The following is a 22,965-nucleotide window of genomic DNA, read 5'->3' on the forward strand; positions in this document are numbered from 1 at the left end:
TAATAATATTAGTGAAATATAAGGGGAATGAAAGTGAGATAGTGAAACGTAAAAAAAAAAATACATGATAAAGAATAGAAATAAAGCAGTAATAATTAATGAATAAAAATTATGTAAAAGTACTTGTGTATGCTTAACATTTTATGAATAAAGTAGTTGTTTGCTTCATATAGCTATAGCTTTGTGATGTATTGTAAAGGACATTAAATGTAATTTTAAATGTAAATGTTATAATAACATTAATGTATTTTATAATTCGGCCTCTTAATATACATTGGTATTCTATTAAAAAATCTCATTAAATCTTAATCCAATTTTTAATCGTAACGTATCAAAAAAAACCCAATTATTCCTACAATCGTTTGGAAGACTCATGTGTGGCATAAATGCATGACAAGTAAAGTACTTTTCAAACATATTCACGTATCACACGATAAGAATTTGACACATACATTTATGTACATGTGTATACATATACGTATACACGCATCTTTATCCAATAAGCATGTAGTGGTTGACAGATGAGTAATATTTCTCCCACTCCAAAAAAAAAGATCATATGGATACATTTATTTCTATAATCATCAGTTAATGAGTAGTTTTTTTATTCCTATAATTTGTGAGTTTTAGTTTTCATAAGATAATCATTCCTTGGATAACCAATAGTCAGTGTTAAATTTACATGAAAAAGTATAAGATCAGCAAACAAACCTAACCCCGAATCCCCTAAACGGAGAAAGTTCCTCAAAGTGTATACTTGTGTTCATTGGAACAGTCGAGCAGTTTGAAGTATTGTAGCTTACTGATAGCAACGGCGTCTCATAGCTTTGCTGATAAAGAATATAATAATATTTACTTAAAGTTGAAAATATTTGTATTTGTATTGTTCTACAATATTAGCAGTATTATAAATACAACCTACAATGTCCAACGAAAGTGTAAAAACGGTACGAATTTTTACCATAAATGAATATAGCTGTACTTCTCTAAATTATGTTCAAATTAATATGTTTAAATTCAATTTTTATGTTTAGTTTGCAAATTTAGAAATTCCTGGATATGTAGGATTTGCAAATCTACCTAACCAAGTCCATAGAAAGTCTGTAAAAAAGGGATTCGAATTTACTTTAATGGTTGTGGGTGAGTCAGGTTTAGGAAAATCAACATTAGTGGATAGTCTTTTTTTAACAGACTTATATCCTGAAAGAGTGATACCAAATGCCATTGGTGAGTAAATATACAATGCTTTATATGTAATAGTTAATTTTTTTTTTCCTCGTCCTTTTATCAACTGTTCATTATTATTATTCATAAATTTAATTAATTTAATGTTATATATATATATATAAGGTTTATTATTATATTTTAATTCTTATTTCAGAGAAAACTAATCAAATAGTAAAACTTGATGCTTCCACTGTTGAAATTGAAGAGAGAGGTGTGAAACTTCGATTAACAGTTGTTGACACACCTGGTTATGGAGATGCTATTAACAACACTGATAGTTTTAGAGCAATTATTCAATACATTGATGATCAATTTGAAAGATTTTTAAGAGATGAAAGTGGATTAAATCGGAGAAATATTGTGGACAATAGAATTCATTGTTGTTTCTATTTTATATCTCCATTTGGCCATGGGTAATTTTGTATAGACTTATTATATTCTAAGATAATAATTATATGAATATAAATATTTTTTAAAAATTAATTTATAGACTGAAGCCTTTGGATATAGAATTTATGAAACAACTCCATAATAAAGTAAATATTGTGCCAGTAATAGCAAAAGCTGATGTGCTTACCAAAAAAGAAGTATTGCGTTTGAAGAAACGTGTAATGGAGGAAATTGAAGAGAATGGAATTAAAATTTATCCTCTTCCCGATTGCGATAGTGATGAAGATGAAGATTACAAAGAACAAGTGCGACAATTAAAAGAGGCTGTTCCCTTTGCAGTGTGTGGAGCTAATACAATGCTTGAAGTAAAGGGGAGAAAAGTTCGAGGACGTTTGTATCCTTGGGGAGTAGTAGAAGTTGAAAACCCAGACCACTGTGATTTCATTAAACTGAGAACTATGCTCATGTGAATATGTTTTTAATTAATTTAAATAAATTCAACTAAGTTTAGTATTTTATACTTATTGTAAATTTGCTTTTCAGTACACACATGCAAGATTTGCAGGAAGTTACGCAGGAAGTTCATTATGAAAACTACCGAAGTGAGAGATTGGCTAAAGGAGCACCTGTTCCACCTCGAAGACAAACGTAAGAAACAATTTATTGTTAAAATTAAATTATTGCATGGATTGGCTAAATTTTTTTAACGATTAAAAATATTAATAACAAGTCATTAAGCTAATTTGTTAATTGCTTAATTAAATTTTTTATAGAGTTATCGAAACAGATAAATCAACGGGTTCAGAAAAAGATCGCATGCTTCAAGAGAAAGAAGCAGAATTACGTCGTATGCAAGAAATGCTCGCTCAAATGCAAGCACAAATGCAACAACAACAGCCATAACATTATTATTACGACATGATCGTGAAATAAATGTAATACTGAATTTTTTTTTTAATTAGGTGCCACAATTATCAGATAGCTAAAATCCATAAATCCATAACATAATGGCATCAATTTTGTCATTATATTTTTTTAAATTTATGTTAAGAATAAGGTCAAATGTTTTACACTTTTATAAAGTATTTATCTTTAATAATTTTTTTATAAAATGAACGTTACAATTGCAGTATTTTTTTAAATATTACAATAGAACTATTTTGGAATTTAATCAAAAGAGTTGATCTGCGTAATTTAATACTTGATGACATTATTGCACAATATCTTTTTTGCCGAAATTAATTGCTCATAATTTTTTCATAGTAAATTTTAATGAGTGCCTTGCAATTTATTATTCATAAAAGTATTAATAACTGATGTATGACTGAATTCAATCGAACTTTATTACTGAAACATTATAATATCAATAACATATCGCTATCAAATATGATTTTTCGTTGAATGAATAATTATTCAAAATAATTCAGGAGTGATTATTTTTGTTTTGACTATGAAAATGCAGGTATTATTTTTGTCTGAATTTTTTATAAATGTACTTATTATTAATTTCTCAAGTTTTAAATTTGATTTGTTCGTGCAATTGTTTCTAAGGTATACATAGTTAATATCATTCTAATTTTGATATAATAATAATAAACATAAGAAAGATTTTTATAGACTAATATTTTGTAACCACAATATAAATACGATTTTTTATATTAGTCTTCCACATTTTTTTACAAAACTTTTCCATTTTTTATATGTGTTACTGTGATAAGTGAATGCCATAAAAGTAAAAAAAAATAAATTTGACAAGTAATCTCATAAGGTTTCATAAATTCAAAATTTTTTATTCGTCATGATTTCGTAAGAATAAAATATCTCAATGTATTTTATAAGAAAATAAAATAACTCACATTCTCTGTATTTATTTACTAAATTTATTTGTACAAATTTTTATCTATGCAAATAATAATCAATTATTGTCGAAAACGTTGCGAAACCTGCGGCACCAATAAAGCTTGCTTTCACACCAGCTATAAAAAGATAAAATTTGTTTTTTGTTTGATAATTGTTAAACGTATTTTTATGAAGTTGTGACTTACCTCTCAAACCAATAATACCTCCCGTTACACCGCCAGCATAAGTACCATTTTTCCAGTCAGTTTTCCCTCGATACTAAAAACAATTAATTATAAAAAATATGTAAACAATAAATTGATATGAAATATATGTACAAATCACGAATTATGGAAAATTAACATTGTTATGTACCGATTCTATACAACATTCAACAGCAGAGAAAACACATCCTACAGCTGCAAAATTTTTTGCATATCCTAGAGTTGTAGTCTTCATTTCTTTAATAATCTCTCGTGCTGTCTGTTGTTTTTCTACTGCTGCTACATTTGGATTAACACTTGAAGTAAATAAACCAATAGCAGCACCTAAACCGAAACCTGGAAGAGAATTGACAATTATTGTTTACACTGAGTAATTACATTAGTTTTAATTTTTATAACATAATGTAGAAGTGATACATGAGTGCATTTTTGTGATAAACTTACCTAAAACACAACTCATAAGGCTCTTAAACACACAACTTTCGAATACTGCTTCAACAGCTTTTTCTTCATTACTCTTAATTTTTGGTGGACTAACTCCAGCTGGAATTATAATATTATTACGAAATCGATGAGGATTTCCTATCAAATAAACTGCAATTTGATCCCAAATTGGATCATGAAGAAAAACTCTGTTATCATTTTCTTTAGACAAATGAGGTGGTAACATTTTTGGTGGTTCAAAGTTACTCATATTGGCTTTGTTAATTTTTTTTTTATATAAATATATATATTATATTAAATAATCTTCTGAAACTCTTCAATTTTGATAGGTTCGTCTGCAAAAAACAATGACAATAATTAATAATATTTATAGAAGTTATAAAAATGATTTTAATAATTATAATTCAATTTAATTACCTAACTAATTAATAATATTTACAATATTTATAATCACTATAAAGAATAAAAATTGTAATAATTATTTCCAGCAGAACTGATACAATTTAAGTTTTTACTAGTACATATAACCTCACTTGTAGAATATAAATGATTTATCACACAAAATTAAATCAATTATCAATTAGTTTTTAATGACATATAATACACAGTCTTTATCATTATTGACATTTGAAATAATTTTCATAGAATCATGTCATATTTTCATTAATAACTTTAAATTATAAACTTTATGGCACACACTTTGGATTACGTCAAATCACTGACTGTAACTTATGTTTACTTCTGAAAAATTGATCATTTATATATATGATGATAGTATAAGTATATAACGTTTTATGAATAATTGTTATTATTTTTTTGTAATTATTTAAGTAATGTTTTCAAAAGATAATGACAATAAGGATATCAAGAGGAATTTTATATACGTATACTCAAGTTATTTTTGGCAAGCTTATTATGTGGAATAAAATAATTCTTTTTTTCTTTATTTTTTTTTTGTAAATAATTGTTTATACAAATTCTGTAACTTATATCTACTTACAACAACAAAATATTATTAAAAAAATCACAGTGTTTTTTTTTTTGTCAAATTACAGTAACTAAAGCTTATTTAATTCATTCATACGTTAATGATTTTTTACGATAATTAACGTTATTTATCCGTCTACAATTATTATAATAATAAAAACTCAGAATATTAAGCAATATGTTACAATAGAGAATTCATAACGTACAATCATATTTACTTGCAACAAGGTTCTACGATTACTATTATCTATGTATCTATAAATGGAATTTTCATAAATATATTAGCTAGATTAAAATAAATGTTTATGTTTATTACGAATTCTTATAATCTAGCGGTAAGTCAATTAATTCATAATTAACTAACAAATATAACGAAACTGATAACAGTGCATTATGTACGTATTGAAGAAATGGTAAAGTTTGTGCTCAAATTTCATCAAGATGTATTAATAGAGCTACAATCACTGTAGCTCCTGTCTCCTTCGTTGCCCATTCTGTTGCTTCAAAACCATCACTACCATTTTTTTCTGAACCCATTGTGTATGAACCAGGTCTAACTTGTAATTGAAAGGCCGTTGAAGCGTTGAGTTTTTTGTTCGATTGAGTATCAATGTATCTGTAAAAATGAGTTAACAGCTATTGTAGTAAAATAAAGAATAGATATTGATTTATATTTAATTAAAAACTAATTACTAATATAAACTAGTAATACTTACAGGTACTTTTTAGTACATTCATTGGATGTAACGTATTTTATATTTGGTGAGAAAACAACTTGAGGGTTTTGATTTTCACTGTTTATAATTGCTGTTAAATTGCTCGTAATTAATTGCTCCATTGGTAGAAGTTCACCTCTATCAAGAATCCATCTGGAAATACAATGATAAAATAAATTTTCAATAATAAGTTTTGTAAAGTTAATGAAAGAAAAAAAATAGATTGAAACAAAAAACTATTTACCTAATTGAATCTAATCGAGTACGATAATAAGCAACATGCCACTTGTCTGTCGTGCTTTGAGGAATTTGATTAGAATTAATTGTTTGTTTCAGAGGAAATTTAACCCAGCCAACAGGAACAGCAAATTCTGCTGGTGGATCACCTTTTTTGCAAATAGCTCCATCACCATCAATTTTATAGCAAGAATTACAATAACAGCTTACTTCGTCAAGTAGAAAAAATTCATCAGGCAACACAAGAGATTTTTTAAGTCTCGTACAAGCTTTAAGATATTCACATTTTTTAGAAGTTGTTAATATAATTGTAGAATTAAATAGTGGAGTTAGTGGTGGTGGTAATAGTGGTGAAGATAGATGATGTCCACAACTCAATGTAGATTGTTGTTGATTATTATTAATTGTACCATTTTGATTAGAAATTATAGCATGACTATTTTTTTTGACTATTTGATTGTTTTGACGATTTATTCCTTGAATATCTTGACAGGAATTAGATAAACTATTAAAAGATGTTGCTGCTGTTGTCAAGTTGCTCAAATTATTATAGATATTATGACATTGAGAATTATTTTGATTAATATTATTATCACTTGAGTGATTAGAATTGGAATGAGATGCAGAAATATTATTTATTTGGCCACTGGACGCGATACTTTCATTGATCGCATTATTTGCATTCATGTAATTTATCGCCGTATTTAAACTTGACATATTACTCGACGATGCTGCTGAGCCATTTTTAATATTAATATTCGTTGCATTATTAATTTCTACATTTGTACAATCATTCCTTCTAATGTTCCGAGTGACATCAGAAGCATTGTCTTCACAATTTCCTAGATCGTTGTTTGACAAAGTGTTATTACTGTCGTATGATACATTAGGATTTTTCATTTTTGGACATTTTAATGTTAATGGTTTTGTATCATTACGAACTTCTAGTTCATTTATTGAATTATTACTGTCAGAATTAATACTGCTAGTAGTGCTCTTCGTCATCATTGATTTGCCAGGTAAATTATTATTAAAATTAGAAATATTACTATGCATTGATGGATTTAATTTTGACGTTGTTTCAATACTATTGCTAATTAAAGCTGATATTTCATCACCAATAGCCTGAACATTTAATGATATACTGGACGGAATTGCAGCAGGAATATTTTCTTTCTCATGACACTCTAAATCAGCTTTTTCTCGTGAATTTTCTACTTCATCTACGTCATCATTTGCTGATGTTACTCTTTCAGTATTACTGGCTATAGCCATATTTATAGCATCATTATTTGTAATAATTGTTTCAGAAATTGGTCCAATGAGTGAAATTTGTTCTATTTGACCATAAAGATCAATCACAGCGTAAACATAGGGCGGAAGATCGGTAGCAGCTATTCCTTGATCGACTCCGTTAATAAATAAATGCAATCTGGATTCTTCGTCAATTAATAATCCTATTGTTGAACCAGTTTGCAAGTTATCCAAGTTTGAGCCATATTTTGTTGTTACTTTAGTACCGTTATGAGATATCCAATCACTACAAATGATCCACGAATATTTTTTAAATCCCATAGCAGTGAGAGGAAATGTTGCCTTTTCTGGAGAAATACATGTAACTCCACAAAGCATACCTGATACCCATCGATCATTCACTTTTTGAATTTCTACTTGGAATATTTTACACTTAATTAATGGACGACTAGACATTACAACTCCTTGATTGTAGCTAGCAACTCTTCTAGCTACTGTACGGCCATCTAATTCAATATTTTTCCCATGATTTTCATGGAATTCATAACCGTAGTCAGTTTCTCCTGTAGACGCAATAACTGTTGGTAACATAGAAGAGGCAGGAGATAAGATAACTTGCTGTAATTTTGCTTCAGGAGCATCCATCGGCGACAATGAATCAACACCTTCACCATCATTTCTCATAATTGGTGGCATTGGATCTAATAACAGCAATTCTAAGGAATCTTGAAGTCTTAAACTAGCATTTGGAGATACAATTGACGTTTGATGTTGTTTACTACTAGTTATTTTTACAGCAATTGTACTTCCAAAAAGCTCAACTACCACCCAAACCATTTCAGGAATATTTATTGCAGCTACTCCCATATCTTCGCCGTTAATGTAAAATTTTAAATCACCTTCATGATTTCTTTTTACTCCTATTTTATCACCCGTTCGTAACCAATCTAAATTAGGACAGTAGTTCGAGTATAGAACATAGCCTTTATGACGAATTTCATTTCCCGTTATATACCAAGCATCAGAAGGAATTGAATTAATCCCTGGAACTAAATCCATTGATGTTAACCAGCTAGCATTTTCATTTTCTATAACACCTATTTTTAATGAACCACTCCATTCTGACGCCACTTCTTGAATTTCTATTTCAAAGAGCTCGTTGTTTTCTAAACCACACTCGCTTAATAAAACTGCATGATTATACTCTCGACATCTTGTTGCTGTAATACGGTCACTGTTTAATTGTATATTTAAGCCAACTGATGGATGAAACTTATGAGTAATTTCCATTTGAGTTTGAGGCTGTTGAATCACTGATGTCGGCTGTTGACTGATACTATTCTCTGATGGTAAATATTGCTGTATTATAGTATCTCTTCTTTCAGGAGCTACAATTGTTACCTACATAATTCATTATAATTAATAATCATTTAACAAAACTTCAGTTAATAATCTTAATTAATAGAAATTAAAAATTGCATATATACCTGGGCGCATTGAGCGTATAAGTCGATTACTGGATATACGTGTTGTGGAAGACCACTACACGCAACACCCTGATCAACTCCATCAATAAAATAATGAAGAGTTGTGTCTGAACAACGCATCATCCCAATTCTATTTCCTTCGGTTAAAGTATCAAGATCACAAGCATAATGATGTCGTAAAGGCATTCCATCTCGCATTACTGTTGGACCCGATAACATCCATGTATCATGATCTATGTCAGTCATTGTCGAAGGAAATTCTAACTCATCTGGTCGAATAGCTGTTACACCTGAAGTATATAATATTAATTATCAGTTAGATGTTAATAATTAATAATAACAATAATAGTATTAATTATAATTTACGGTAGCTTTACCTGCTTCAATCGAACCCGTCCAACGTCCAACCATTCTATCAATAGTCACCTCAAAGAGTTCTCCATCACGTAAAGGTCTATTAGCTATTACTATGGCTTCATTAAATTCCCCTAAAGCTCGGATTCTAGAGGCTGTCAGTCCATTATTGGAAATTCTTGCATGTTTACCATGTACATGGTGAAATCTCAAGTCACTAAAAATAAATGAAATGATATCATTATCTAGAAGCAAATCAAGATTTTCAATTTTTTTAAATGTATTACCTGTACAACGTGGTATTACTGAAGCTAGAATTATTGGTTGTGGGACTGTAAAAATCACTATTATCTATAATTGTAGCCTGTGTAGCTTGACCGTATAAATCAATCACTCCATACACTCTCTCAGGAACTCCAACAGCAGCTGATCCCTGATCAACACCATTTACAAAAAAATGTAAGGTTCCATTGTCTTTTCTCATAACTCCAACCCGATCTCCAACTTTTAGTCGATCAAGATTTTGTCCGTATTGATCAATGATTGAAGTCCCATCATGCATGACTCCATTACCTGTCATTATCCATGTACCAGAACGAACGTTTGTCATAGTAAACGGGAATTCAAGTTCAGTTGGAGCATGAGTAGTCACTCCAATCTCAATAGAACCTGCCCATTTCGAAACTATTTTGTCTAACCGAACTTCAAACAACTCATTGGGTCTTAGAGGTCTCATTGTAAGTACAACACCGTTATTAAAATCATCCATAGCATTAGGCCTATGTGCCGTTCGTCCGTTGTTTATAACGTCTGCATGAGTACCACAACAAGGATGAAAGGTAAGCCTGTCCAGTGGTGGTTCATCAATTTCATCCACTTCAGTTAAACCTTGAAGATGTAGTGTATTTCTACGTGTTACTAAATTTTGTTCTTCTCTTTCATCTCTATCAACAATCGTTACTTTTACAGTCATTCCATAGAGTTCAACAACACCCCAAACACCAGCTGGAACTTTAGCAGCAACACCTTGATCCAATCCATTTATTAAATAGTGTAGATTTCCGTTACTTCTTCTAATCATTCCAACTCTATCGCCTTCTCTAAGTTCATCTAAATTTATTTCTCCATACTCTCTTTGTATCCCTTTGCCATTTGTTAAAATTCCACATCCAGACATCATTGTTGTTCCGGAACGCATATTAGTCATTGTCGCTGGAAACATTAATGCCGTTGGATTATGAGTCGTTACACCAACTTCAATACTTCCAGACCATTTATCTACTAATCTATCTATACGAATTTCAAATAGTTCATTATCTCTTAAAGGTCTATGTGTCATTACAACACCGTCATTGAATTCATCAAACGGCCGTCTTCTCTCTGCAGTTCTGGCATTGTTTGATAGTTTTACTAGTGCTCCAACACGTTCATGAAATCTTAAACGATCTTCTCGAATTGCTGCTGCTGATGCTTCTGAATTTTTTGGAAGATTGACATTCATATTGACATTAAGGTTGACATTTAAATTAGCTACCATGCTTGTTACTGACGACGCTTCATCATTAGGATATTCATTATTTACATCCATCTCATCTTTTGGTTCATCCATTGATAAAAGTGACTTAGGATTTATTATTGTTATTTGAACGTAATCAAAATACATATCTATTAAAACGAATAAACGAGATGGAAGGTTTGTTCCTGCTATTCCCTGTGATACTCCATTTATAAAGAACATCAGTTCATTCTGAAAAAATAAAAAAAAATGTGATAAATAAACTCGTATTTTTTCCAAAAGCAGTGATTATTTGTTGATGTTGATATTAATTAATTTTTGAAGAGTCGTAATTTCTACTTACATTAGAAGTTTTCATTACTCCAATTGTGTGACCTTCTTCTAAATTATTTAATCTATTACCATATGTAGCATCGGTGATAAGACGTCCATTTCGTAAAACTCCACTATTTGTCATTATCCATGTTTGACCTAAGCTTGATGTCCAATCAACCATTTCCATTGTTTCTGGGTCACAAGTGGTGACTCCAATCTCTATTTTGCCCTCATCACAGGATCGAATCTAAAATAATATGACAAAATTATCATCTTTATCCAAAGAATAGAACATCATACAATTCCTTTTTAATTGTTTTTAAAATAATCGTGATAATTATCATACAAATTGTTTTATATTTTATGATCTTTCAGAGTAATTTTAATCAATTACATTTTAATGAATGTAAAAGGTTCATTAAGCGTTTTAAAACATTTTCAAAAGGATCGTAAATATAGAGAATTGAAAGTACCTTTTTATCGATCCTAACTTCAAAAAGCTCATCATCTTTTAAAGGCTCTAAACTGATAACTCGTCCTTCGTCGAAAGTTGAATAATTTCTTGATGCTGTACAATTGTTGTTCGATAAATTCACTCCTTCGCCACATCTTTGGAACATTTCGATTTAATTTTATCAATAATTCAATTGACGTTTATTAATTCACAATTTTTGATACTAATAAAAATAATGATGATTATATTATAATATGATGATGAAGGTACCACGTGAATTAACTTATTATTATTTTGGCTGAAGAAGCCAAAAAATCATATCACTTTGGAGCATCGTTTGCTCAATAAGAAAATTTGGAAATACACAATGCAAACCCTTGGAAAAACTTATTAATAAGTGCTCATGCGCTTTAGTTTAATCATCATATAATAGTGTTGGCTACTGTTGTCGTAATTATTATTGTGGTTTTTTGAACTGGAGTCAAATTAAATTGTCAAAAAACAATTTAATAATTTATGACAATATTGAGTTTAATAATAATTAAAATTCTGAAAAAAGAAAAAATATTTGTTTAGATTTCCTAACCTTATCAATTTATAGCTACAGATTTAAATGGCACACATACTTTTATGATAAATATAATATGATTCCAACTGTTTCAGTAAAAATAAATTATATAAATAAATTTATAGATCTATCTATTTATTAATGAATAATTAAAAAATAAATATTTGTGTTACATAAGAAAAGATAATAAAATATGAAATAAGTAAACAGGTAATAAAAAGCTTTTAAAGTTGAAGTACACAAATCTTTGAATATGTGTGCATCTAACTATATCTACTTCTTATCTAACTTTTGTTTTAAATGGCAGCATTAATAAAGTGTAGATCGATTTTTGTATTTTAAAAAGGAACAAAAGGATGTAGTTAGATAAATAAAATTTAAATATAATTTAAAAAATGCACCAAGTAAAACATAAAATATGGTAAGTATAAAGTGAAAAGAAATATTTAAATAATAAATTTGATTTCAAGTGTTCTATTGTATAAAAACATAACCTATAAAATCAGCTGATAAGTGTTTCAAAATAGAAAACATCAGTGAAAAAATGTCTAAAAACTTTCAGCATGGTCTCAGATTTCTTCTATCCAAATATGGGTGGAGTAGAAGAACATATATTCAATTTATCTCAATGTTTACTTGGTCGTGGGCACAAAATTGTGATAATTACACATTCCTATGGGGATAGAATAGGTATTCGCTATATGACTAATGGATTAAAGGTATTTTAATTTTATCTATATATAGATACTATTTATTTACATTGAATATTTTCTTACATTCTATTGAATTAAAATGTTTTAATTGATATTACAGGTTTATTACTTGCCAATAAAAGTTTTTTACAACCAATGTGTTCTCCCTACAATGATATGTTCGCTCCCTCTGATTAGATATATTTTTATTAGGGAAAAAATAGAAATCATTCATGGACATTCAGCATTTTCAGCTTTAGCACACGAGGGAATGCTAATTGGAAGACTTATGGGATTGAAGGTGAATGACAATTGTTTTTTTTTTGCTGTTCCTATGGATATGAATATTAACTTTTTTTTATTATAGACGGTATTCACTGACCATTCTCTTTTTGGTTTTGCTGACGCATCTGCTGTTTTAACAAACAAATGCCTTCAAATATCTTTAGCTGATTGTAATCATTGTATCTGTGTATCTCATACTGGAAAAGAAAACACAGTATTGCGTGCAAAGGTTCATAAAGATCAAGTATCTGTTATTCCTAACGCAGTAGATACAGCTCTGTTTACGCCTGACATTAGCAAAAGAAAAAATAACTGCGGTAATGGGACTTTTCTTTTTCTCAAATTTTTTAACAATTGATATTTCTATCTAGAATTCATTTTTACATAAAAACTTAACTTGGAAGTAAATACTTTGATAACAGTTGATATAAAGTTAATTATATACTAATCATTTTTTATAGTTACTATCGTCGTCGTATCTAGATTAGTTTATCGTAAAGGAGTTGATCTCTTAGCACAAGTAATTCCTGAAATTTGTGCACGTTATGAACATGTGCAATTCCTTATTGGCGGAGATGGCCCTAAACGATGGCTTATAGAAGAAATAAGAGAACGAAATTTATTACAGCACCGAGTAACATTGCTTGGTAGTTTAGAGCATTCACAAGTTCGTCATGTGTTAAATAAAGGCCATATATTTTTAAATACTAGTCTGACAGAAGCGTATTGCATGGCGATTGTAGAAGCTGCATCTTGCGGGTAATTTAATTAATTTATTATTTTTGAAAAATTAATGACTTTAAAATAATTTTATCAACTATTATATCATCTTACGAAATGCTATGATATTGGTAATTAAATATCAATCAGTCAATTGTAAATAATTTATAATATTTCTACAATGAATTTCAGGCTTCAAATTGTTTCGACAAAAGTTGGTGGAATTCCTGAAGTGTTACCTCCAGAATTAATTTATTTAGTTGAGCCAACAGTCGAAGAATTAATTAAAGGACTCGAACATGCAATCGATGACTACCAAAGTGGTAATATTATGAGTCCATATGAAGTTCATAATAAAATTTTATCATATTATAATTGGTTTAATATTACCAAAAGAACGGAGATTGTGTACAGTTTAGTTTGTCAAGAAAAAAAGAAAACATTAGGGGAAATGTTGATGAATTATTTATCAAGCGGTGTACTGCCATATTTGCTGATGGTGTCTCTATGCTACATCATGCTGCAAATACTTGATTATATTGTGCCAAAAAAGGTAATTATTTTAAACTATAATGACATTAATCTAAGTAGATTATTAATAATGATTGATCTTGTGGACTAGCTATTTATTTTAACTATCTCATTACAGTATATAGATATATCAAAAGATTATATCCATTCCGAGCCGCATTTAGAACAAAATGGAAAACGAGAGAAAAAAATTGATTGAAACTACGTTCAATGGTTAATTAATTTGGACGAAGTTTTGTTTTTATAAATTAAATAGAATAATTTATCCAAGAAAGACTTGAGAAATTTATTAGGAAAATTTCAATTTTTATAAATTGAATAATTGTAAATAAAAATAATTTAATAAATTTAAATAATTAAATTAATTGAATGATTTCAAAGATTTAAAGACGAAAAAAGAACAAAAATGACAGTACAATTCATGTGTAAGTCACAAAATGATATATCATGATTATCAAAATTATTTTTCCATAATTATGTAAATTCTGTTATTTGTATAATATAAATAAAATGTTGTTATTGTGTTTATATTTGTGAGTATTACAATTTTTATTAATACTGACAGTATTTCTTTATAAATCGATCTAACAAAGATGTACACAAAAATCACTATTTAACATAATTAATTTCATTAATTACTTAATTTATTTACAATGCATATCTTAATAACTATGTAATAATTAAAGTACACAAATGTATTTTATCAAAAAGTAAATTATTTGTTGATAAAATATTTAAAATACTAAAGTAAATAAAAACAGATGTGAAAATGTAATGAAATTTATTTTTATTTCGTACCTCTTATACAATAGTTCGGAAATATTAGCATTTATGAATTTGGCTGCTAGATTATCACTTGAATATTTTTATATTTGTCATTTATTATTCAAAAGTAATATAATTTAAAAATACTCTCATTACATACAATTATCAGATTCAATAACGATGCTGCATATTATTAAATTGTTCATATCGTGCATAGATAACATTAGAAATATCGCTAATGTATTATTCATGAATTTCATTAAAAAAAGTTTCAAGAAACTCTTAGAACTTTGTATATTGCCTCATTTTATTTAGTTTTAATTTTTTGTATATAATATTTACATGTTGAATTATAATTTGAGCACTATAATATTTATAAAATATTCATAATAAACAGAACATAAAACTAAGGAAAAAATATAATAAAGACGTTGTGGTATTAAAAGTTTTTCTTTAATTTTTTTTTTTACATCAAAAATATATTTGAAAAATTTCTTCTGCGATTCACGTGAATGATTGATTACCTAAAAGAATCTGGCAGAACATGTGTGGGTACTTGAACAAACCATGTATTTTAGAAAATTCATATTATCTCTAATTGAGAATAATAAGTAATCATATAATTGATAATTCGAACAATTAATTTCAGAATTTGTTCCTATGTTGTATCAACGTCACAGATCATAACATCAGAGAATAAAAAAAAACAACGATCTTAAGTAGAGATCAAGAGCATTCGATGGTCTTTACAAGATTTAAAATTGATTGATATTAATATAATTATTTCATGTACTACTTATATTAATTGCATTCCATAAGCTGAATCAATTTAATATTAAGTGTGAAGTTTTAATTAATAATATTTAACAGTATAATAATAATAATGATTGTGATAATGGTATCTTCATTTGTAAAAATGATGTATAGTTAGTTAGATATTTCCATTTAAATAATATTTACATGATTTTTATTTAAATATTTTTTTCATTATAAACATGGAATCCTCGTTCACGTACGTACATATTTCTGAAAACACACGTTTTATTCACAAAAAGAAATCTCATAAACACGCACAACCATTGTTTTTATTTTTCTCAATGGAATTCACTTAATGATTGAAAAAACATAAATAACGAACCAATACGTTAAAGCTGTCACTGTCTCTTTCTCTTTCTTTTTATATGTTTTATTCAACTATAGAGCATAATGTTTAAACTCCTTCTCCATAATCACGATCGCCAACATTAATACGATCAGTAGCCGCAGTAACACTGAATCCAAGAATCCTATTGTCAACTTTGAACATTTTCCCTTTTTTTGGCTTCTTTGATTTACCCTTTAAAAAAAATATTACTCATTAATATTAATTAATAACAATCAGATAATCAGTATTATTTAATAGATATTTTATAAATAATAAAAACAATTACCTTAACTTCTTGAAATTCTGTGGTATTATTTGGATTAACAGCAGGTGCTGGTTTGCAAAGATCATCAGCTTCTACTTGTGGACGTTGAGCTGATCGCCATTTACTACGTTTTTCTAAAAATTGCTTAGCAAACTCTGTACATTGTTTACTATCTCCAAGATACATTCTCACATATTCTTTAACTTCATACGCTGATTCAATATCTCTCAAAAAGCCAACGAATGTCGGAACTGAAAAAAAACAAGAAAAAAATGTTTACTCCTTTGTATATAATTTTAAAAATAACTTAATAATAATATGTATTATTTTATGTACGTACTATCAACAGATACTTGAAGTCCATTTAAAGTACGATTACACCATTGTGTAAATTCATCGACTTTGGCAGTGTTATTCTCAAATAATTTTTTTACCAGTTCTTCTTCTTTTTTGACTTTATTTTTTGCTACTTTATTATTCATACTATTATTAGTATTATTGTTATTAGTAGTATTGTTGTTATTTGGTTGTGGTTGTTGAACAGCCACTGGTTTTGTTGTTGCTACTGGTTTTACTTGCAGTTTAGTTGAAATTAATGGTTGTTGTTTAATAGAAGAAGTAACAGGATCATCCCATAATCCTCCACCACTAGACCAAGCTTTGTTGCTAATCTTAGTATTATCACATGTCGACGAATTGACAGTATTAGCCCAATTAAGAGATTGAGATGCACTTCCCCAAATTCCAGCATTTTGAATTACAGTTGATGTATCTTTCTGATTTACAGCTGCTTTTTCATAACGCTCTTTTTCTTGTTGTTTAACTTTAGCTATTTTCTCTTGCTCTTCTTGTTGAATTTGAGCCAAGCTTTTTACTTGAGGTTGATTATTTGAAGGAGCAGCTTTTTCAGCCCATTTAAATGGTTGACGTTTTGATGAAGAATCAGAGGTAATTACTGTATCCTTTGATATTTCTGCTGTTTTTTGTTGAGCTATTTGTTGTTGCATAATTTGTTGTAAACGTAATTCTTCAGCTTTCTTTTCTCGTTCTAATCTTTGAATTTCTGCTAAAGAAGCATGAGTTGTGGGTAATGATACATAAGGAGTTTGAGCCCATGGCGCTCTACTACGTTCCTGCAATTTCTTTAGGGCTTCTGCTTCTCGACGTCTTTGCTCAGCAACTGCAGCAGCACGTTTTGCTTGTTCTTCGGCTTCAGCCTTCTTGCGCATTTCTTCCTCTTTTTTCAATCTTTCATCTTCAATACGTTTCTGTTCTTCTGCTTGCTTTTTTCGCTTCTCTTCTTCCTTCCTTAATTTTTCTTCCTGCTTTTTAAGCTGTTCACGTTTTTTCTTTTCTTCTTCTTGTTTCTTTCTATTAATTTCTTCATCTTGCTTTCGTTTTTCGTCACGTTTTTTCTCTTCTTCTTTTCGCTTTTTCTCTTCCTTTTTCTTTTGATGATCTTCTTCTTGTTGCTGCTGTTTACGTTTTTCTTCATTTTTAATCTTTTTCTCTTCTTCCTTTCGTTTTCGTTCTTCTTCTTTACGCTGAGCCTCATTTCGTTTCGCTTGATCTTCTTCTAATTTCCGGCTTGCATTTTCATCTTCAACTTGTTTTTTCTGTTCTTCTTGCTTTCTTAATTCTTTTTTTCTATTTTCTTGTATTCTAATATTTTGTTCTTCCTATTAGAGAATAAAAATTGATTAAAATTATTTAAAGTTTATATACTCGAAAAAATTATTATAAATTCATACTAACTAATATTTGTTGCTCAGTCTTTATTTCTTTTGTATGTAAATTCCATAATGGATTGGTCATTTGACCAGGTGGAATTTGTCCAACCTAATAATAAAAAAATGAAATAAAAATTTTAATTATAGTAATTTTTGAATGATTAAATCATGGAAATTGTAAAAACTTACCTGTGTCAACCAACTTTGGGCATTGAATTGTGATGGATTCATTTGGGGTGGTGGTGGAGGAGGTGGCTGCTGTTGTGGCCAAATTGAATCCACCTGATGTGGTTGTGGATTGTGCCCATTAGCACTAACATGTAGCTGACGAAGTAATGATTTAATTGGATCTTCTTCTGGAGTCGGTTGAGTTAAAAGAGGAAGTGGAGGCGGAGGAGAATTAATGGTTGGTGTTACTGGAATATTTTGTATCCCACCCATTTGTTGAATAAGCTGTTGGATAGGATCTAAAGCTGGTCCAGGATGTACTGTTGGTATTGATGAATGAGAGCTTAGATGATTATCATTTGGTAGCTTAGCCTGTTGTATTTGATTGAAAAGTTGCATAACAGGATTTGCTGGTGGTGGTGCTAAAGGTGTTGGTACAAAAGGATTCGTTACTATAGGTAAATCTCTTGTCTCAGAATCTTGCAATATACATTGCATTATTAATTGATTTTGCTCAACAGGACTTAAATTTGCCCAATGTTCAGTTTGAGAGAGTTTAGCTATAGCAGAAGTTTTTAACTGCCGAAACAATAATTGACGATTATGCATCATGTGTAGTTGATGGTGATACTGTAACAAGAGAAGAGGATCCTCTATTCCTGGTTTAGGTAAGGCACTACCAGATATTCCTGTGGCTACAGTATTTGTTATCGGTGGTATGACCACTGGTTCTGTCGATTTTAATGGAGGTATTGGTGGACCCGGAACAAATGGTACTCTACCACATAATTTCATTAAATCTCCGAGGGTTGCATACCTCTCATCACAAGTTCTTCTAACTAATAAACTTGGCGTAAAGTATCCAGCTTTACACCATTCCGCCATTTCACTCGCTAAAAATGGTCCTTGAACCTCTCCTTGAGGGTCTCGATAAAACCATTTTTCCTGAATCGATGTATTAACTAATGGATGTACATGATTTGTTACTGATGATGGTGATGATGATGAAGATGATGATGAGGATGATGAAGACGATGAAGCTGATGATAATGATGACGATGATGATGTTACTGTTGTCGTCGTAGTCATTGCTGTAGTTGTTGCCGTTAATATAAGTGAATTTTGTTCTTGATGATTTTCTTCATCGGCCATTAATTTCGCTACTAAACTAACAGCTTGCTCTTTCATTATTTCGAGATCATCTTCAGGCTTTTCTGGTGGAACGTGCATTTGATTAGCATTATTAAGAGAAATTTTATTAATATTATTCTGCTGATTGCTAACTCTCTCAAGATTTTGTTGTACAGGCTGAATAGTAGAATCTTGTTGACTGACACTCGTAAATATACTTTTTTTAGTTGATAATTCAACAAATGATTTAGAACGTTGTGGAAGTTGGATTTTCATTGATTCAGCAACAGTCATAGTAGTATTTGTTGTACAAGTAGAAGTGGAAGCCGCGATCGTAGTTATAGTAGTAGAATTATTACTGTTATTACTATTAGCAATAGTAGAATCAGTAAACGAACTTGAAGAATTTTCCAAGCTGGAGGATTTGTTATGAATTGATATTGAATCATTAATAACAGTAGCAGCCGATGGTAATGTTTCTTTCAATAAAAAATTAGTTGATGTTGTCATTACTTTGTTCATTGATGGTAAAGAGCTTTTATCTCCAACCTTATCTTCTGTATCAAACGGATGTAATGATTTAAGTTTCTCTCTTGAAGATGAATTAATTGATACATTATTGGGATTAGTAATTGAACGATGAGCAGCCGTTTGGTTATTGCTATGAAATAATGTAGATTTACTTCCAGTCTTGGAAGATGTACTAAGAGTACTTTCAGAAACACGACGAATACGAACACCCCCATCGTCATCATCATCATCAGAGAATATACCACCGTGAAAGGCACCTGAAGCATCAAAACTCCCACCACTTTCGGTCGGATTTTCCGTTGCCCTGGAAAAGAAAATAATTATTTTAATAAAAAATATCTTCTTAAAAATATATTTATGTATGATGAATAAATTTGTATGTAGTGAAAAAAAAAGATAAACAGATATATATTAATAAAAATAATCACCATTCAGGGAGATTATCATGATTATCATGGTGATTAGACGACTCCCAGGTTCGAGCAGTACGAGGAGGAGGAGGGTGATGATGATGATGATGATGGTGATGATGATGATGATGGGACGAATCGTGAGAGGAAGATCTTCCTCTAGATTCCCAGCGTCCAGATACCCGACTATCCTCCCCATCACCGTCGGCTCTCTCAGAGCCACCCCCATCGCGCCAATTGCTTCTAACTATAGAAAAATTATTTTGAAATTCGTAAAAAATATTTTACTAAATTTACTTTTTACATATTATTTAAATTATAATAATTATTAAATCTAATATTTTAAATATCAACAACTACTTTGATTTATTTCCATAACTGGCACTCAATGCTACTTATTATCGCAGTAAAAAGTTTGATAAATTAAAAATTTCACTATACTTACTCCACTTTTCACTCCGAGTACTTGTAGTTCTCCAACCTTCTTCATCATCACCTCGATGACGCCTCCAATTACCTTCCATTAGAAAATTACTACTAAGGGTGGTACCTCCTCTACATAGTTCTTTTCTCGGACTAGTAGAGCCATTCCAATCGCTTGTATCTGAACTCCCATTGCGATCTGACCATCCTACACGATCATTTTGTGATCTATCAAAAGTTGTTCGACTTCTTCCTGGATAGGATTGTGCATCAAGACGATTTCCATCTCCAGAATCATCGAAACTACAACCACTACTACTTCCACCACCACTACTACCACGTGAATAGTGAGATGAGAACATAACTCCCCTTCCACTTTTAATACGTCCACCACGATCAACACTTGCTCCTCTTCCACGTCCTATATTACTTCGCGCCCGCTGAAAATAATAATGAACTTTTAGAAATAATTATAGTTAAATCATTGCCATAATTAAAAAATACAGAGTTAAGGGATAAAAACAGTGATGATGATAATAATACTACTAAAAAGTCTGGCACAAGAATTGCATTATTTTTAGATCACAACCATGTATGACACAGTTTTCAATATAACGGACTACTCAAATATATTGAAGTTTTAGTAGATGTTATTTAGTAATTCAATAACAGTCATTAATAATGAATATAAACAACTTTCATCAACAAATTAACATGGAAAAAACATTAAATGCTAATCCACATATTATTCTATTATTACCTCTGATATTTTAATTCATAGCAATAATTTATAACATAATTAATAGTTGCATGTAATTAAAAATTTTATGAGTTATAAAGATGGTTTGAAAATAAATTTGATTATTACCGTTTCATCTTCTGTTTCAGGTATAAAAGCCAGTGGGAGCTGAGTTTTTTCAACATAAAGAGCCTGCAAATTCATGATAGATTCTGGCGGTTTGCAATTACGATCGAATAAAGCTAACATTTCTTCACGACCATATCTATGCTCCGCTAATTGATACCGAGGTGTAATCAGGTTTGCAGTCCCTCCACCGCTACCTCCCGAATTGCAACTGTCTCCAGCTAGATTGCGTAACCTTTCGATATTTATGATGATATTATCATTATTTATTATTATTAATCATAATGTTGAGAATATTCATTATAATTATTTTTATTCTATTACTATTACTGAAAGTAATAGCAATAATGTATAGAAAAAAAATAGATAAATGTCATTCACAAAACTTGTTCAGCAACTTACCACTCTGGTCCGAATTTCATGGAGTCGGTCATACTGCCTACCTATTAACAGAAAAAAAAGAAAAAAAGTTTTGTGAGCTAACAAATTAATAACGTATTTTAAAAGTGTCTAATATTTTATTATAATTATTATTAAGATAATTTTTCTCATTATAAGTATTAAAGTAAACAGCAGGTTTTAATTATTGTCAATTGTTTTTCATCTGACACTTATGTAAAATATTAGAGATGAAAGAAAGAATTCAACAAGTACCGATTAAATTTGGAAAAATATATTTTTTTTTTTCAATTATTAATAATTCAAATAATTAAACTGTTTAAAAAGAATTTAATTTTTATTGTATGTATCGAAGGCAACTATCGACAATAATACGATAGACAAATCGAAATTACTATTTATGATGATGATGATGATAATGATGATACATGAACGATACAAAAAAATGTATGTAACATCAGTACGGTATAATGAAAAATATTTAATTCTTCACAATTTTAGAAATGAATATATCATTTATATCATTCGGATTTTGTTAAGGGATGTAAATGTATTGTTTTTTCTTAATTATTACGGAAAATTGCCGTTTTGATCGTTATTTACGGGACACACAACGGGACTTGTGAGTATTTTACAAGCCAAAGTGGCAATATTAACCAAACATACGCGATCCCATTTAAATGCCAATTAATCATTTGAATTGTTCATTTTATAAAGTATTTCGATAATTAAACACTCTTGACTGATTTAAATCTTAAAAAAAAAGTGCTAAATAATAAAATACCTTATTAAACTTGAGAATTACTGAGCGAACAATACAACACACCAATATGGCCGATGATTTTTTTATAGATAAAGCGCGTGCGCAAAAAGAAATCGTATCTGACGCTCAAC

At 29.6% G+C, this 22,965-nt stretch overlaps 5 protein-coding genes across 6 annotated transcripts; 2 read left to right on the forward strand and 3 right to left on the reverse strand.

Annotated features, from left to right (window-relative positions):
- The first annotated feature begins 509 nt into the window (after nt 1-509).
- Sep1 (Septin 1) lies at nt 510-2,867 on the forward strand. The gene is made up of 6 exons (XM_035090089.1): nt 510-947; nt 1,035-1,227; nt 1,382-1,640; nt 1,718-2,083; nt 2,161-2,265; nt 2,391-2,867. Exons 1-6 carry the CDS (start codon nt 924-926, stop codon nt 2,518-2,520), a joined length of 1,077 nt encoding a protein of 358 aa, XP_034945980.1. The 5' UTR covers nt 510-923; the 3' UTR covers nt 2,521-2,867.
- Nucleotides 2,868-3,469: 602 nt separating this feature from the next.
- Nucleotides 3,470-4,951, reverse strand: LOC118070949 (mitochondrial import inner membrane translocase subunit Tim22). The gene is made up of 5 exons (XM_035089851.1): nt 4,542-4,951; nt 4,125-4,459; nt 3,832-4,016; nt 3,663-3,735; nt 3,470-3,593 (listed from the first exon to the last, which is right to left on the reverse strand). The coding sequence occupies exons 2-5, from the start codon at nt 4,372-4,374 to the stop codon at nt 3,514-3,516; spliced, it is 588 nt and encodes a 195-aa protein (XP_034945742.1). The 5' UTR covers nt 4,375-4,459; nt 4,542-4,951; the 3' UTR covers nt 3,470-3,513.
- A 297-nt stretch (nt 4,952-5,248) lies between these two features.
- On the reverse strand, nt 5,249-12,117 carry Neurl4 (neuralized E3 ubiquitin protein ligase 4). Its single transcript, XM_035090167.1, has 9 exons — nt 12,071-12,117; nt 11,464-11,993; nt 11,019-11,237; nt 9,447-10,906; nt 9,183-9,376; nt 8,806-9,095; nt 6,072-8,719; nt 5,828-5,980; nt 5,249-5,727 (listed from the first exon to the last, which is right to left on the reverse strand). The coding sequence occupies exons 2-9, from the start codon at nt 11,608-11,610 to the stop codon at nt 5,538-5,540; spliced, it is 5,301 nt and encodes a 1,766-aa protein (XP_034946058.1). The 5' UTR covers nt 11,611-11,993; nt 12,071-12,117; the 3' UTR covers nt 5,249-5,537.
- A 157-nt stretch (nt 12,118-12,274) lies between these two features.
- PIG-A (phosphatidylinositol glycan anchor biosynthesis class A) lies at nt 12,275-14,585 on the forward strand. Its single transcript, XM_035089650.1, has 7 exons — nt 12,275-12,433; nt 12,575-12,731; nt 12,826-13,005; nt 13,072-13,306; nt 13,451-13,748; nt 13,902-14,262; nt 14,359-14,585. The coding sequence occupies exons 1-7, from the start codon at nt 12,408-12,410 to the stop codon at nt 14,437-14,439; spliced, it is 1,338 nt and encodes a 445-aa protein (XP_034945541.1). The 5' UTR covers nt 12,275-12,407; the 3' UTR covers nt 14,440-14,585.
- An 851-nt stretch (nt 14,586-15,436) lies between these two features.
- On the reverse strand, nt 15,437-22,959 carry Gyf (GIGYF family protein Gyf). 2 transcript variants are annotated; one of them, XR_004690782.1, is made up of 11 exons: nt 22,856-22,959; nt 22,075-22,115; nt 21,676-21,907; nt 20,830-21,247; nt 20,403-20,631; nt 18,334-20,278; nt 18,170-18,253; nt 16,755-18,093; nt 16,436-16,665; nt 16,144-16,341; nt 15,437-16,031 (listed from the first exon to the last, which is right to left on the reverse strand). XR_004690782.1 is itself a non-coding variant. In XM_035089035.1 (10 exons), the coding sequence occupies exons 2-10, from the start codon at nt 22,104-22,106 to the stop codon at nt 16,216-16,218; spliced, it is 4,635 nt and encodes a 1,544-aa protein (XP_034944926.1). In that variant the 5' UTR covers nt 22,107-22,115; nt 22,856-22,959; the 3' UTR covers nt 15,437-16,215. The 2 variants fall into 2 exon arrangements, 1 of the variants encoding a protein (XP_034944926.1); XM_035089035.1 differs by having other exon boundaries at nt 15,437-16,341.
- Between the last annotated feature and the right edge of the window lie 6 nt (nt 22,960-22,965).

Source organism: Chelonus insularis, unplaced genomic scaffold, assembly GCF_013357705.1.
Source record: "Chelonus insularis isolate UGA/USDA-ARS -01 unplaced genomic scaffold, ASM1335770v1 contig_130_pilon, whole genome shotgun sequence".
Taxonomy (NCBI): Eukaryota; Metazoa; Arthropoda; class Insecta; order Hymenoptera; family Braconidae; genus Chelonus; species Chelonus insularis.

Excerpts from the sequence above, each read along its gene's own strand:
- Sep1 (XM_035090089.1), top strand. The coding sequence starts at position 924 with ATGTCCAACGAAAGTGTAAAAACG. Across the intron at positions 1,641-1,717 it reads ATATCTCCATTTGGCCATGG|ACTGAAGCCTTTGGATATAG; the intron begins GTAATTTTGTAT and ends ATTAATTTATAG. Across the intron at positions 2,266-2,390 it reads GTTCCACCTCGAAGACAAAC|AGTTATCGAAACAGATAAAT; the intron begins GTAAGAAACAAT and ends AATTTTTTATAG.
- LOC118070949 (XM_035089851.1), bottom strand. The coding sequence starts at position 4,374 with ATGAGTAACTTTGAACCACCAAAAATGTTACCACCTCATTTGTCTAAA. Across the intron at positions 4,017-4,124 it reads CCTTATGAGTTGTGTTTTAG|GTTTCGGTTTAGGTGCTGCT; the intron begins GTAAGTTTATCA and ends ATTCTCTTCCAG. Across the intron at positions 3,594-3,662 it reads AGGTATTATTGGTTTGAGAG|CTGGTGTGAAAGCAAGCTTT; the intron begins GTAAGTCACAAC and ends ATCTTTTTATAG.
- Neurl4 (XM_035090167.1), bottom strand. The coding sequence starts at position 11,610 with ATGTTCCAAAGATGTGGCGAAGGAGTGAATTTATCGAACAACAATTGT. Across the intron at positions 11,238-11,463 it reads AAGTTAGGATCGATAAAAAG|ATTCGATCCTGTGATGAGGG; the intron begins GTACTTTCAATT and ends ATATTATTTTAG. Across the intron at positions 5,728-5,827 it reads GAATGTACTAAAAAGTACCT|ATACATTGATACTCAATCGA; the intron begins GTAAGTATTACT and ends TCATTTTTACAG.
- PIG-A (XM_035089650.1), top strand. The coding sequence starts at position 12,408 with ATGCACCAAGTAAAACATAAAATATG. Across the intron at positions 12,434-12,574 it reads CAAGTAAAACATAAAATATG|CATGGTCTCAGATTTCTTCT; the intron begins GTAAGTATAAAG and ends AAAAACTTTCAG. Across the intron at positions 13,307-13,450 it reads CAAAAGAAAAAATAACTGCG|TTACTATCGTCGTCGTATCT; the intron begins GTAATGGGACTT and ends CATTTTTTATAG.
- Gyf (XM_035089035.1), bottom strand. The coding sequence starts at position 22,106 with ATGACCGACTCCATGAAATTCGGACCAGAGTG. Across the intron at positions 21,908-22,074 it reads ATGAAATTCGGACCAGAGTG|GTTACGCAATCTAGCTGGAG; the intron begins GTAAGTTGCTGA and ends AAATATCGAAAG. Across the intron at positions 18,254-18,333 it reads CCCAAAGTTGGTTGACACAG|GTTGGACAAATTCCACCTGG; the intron begins GTAAGTTTTTAC and ends TTTTATTATTAG.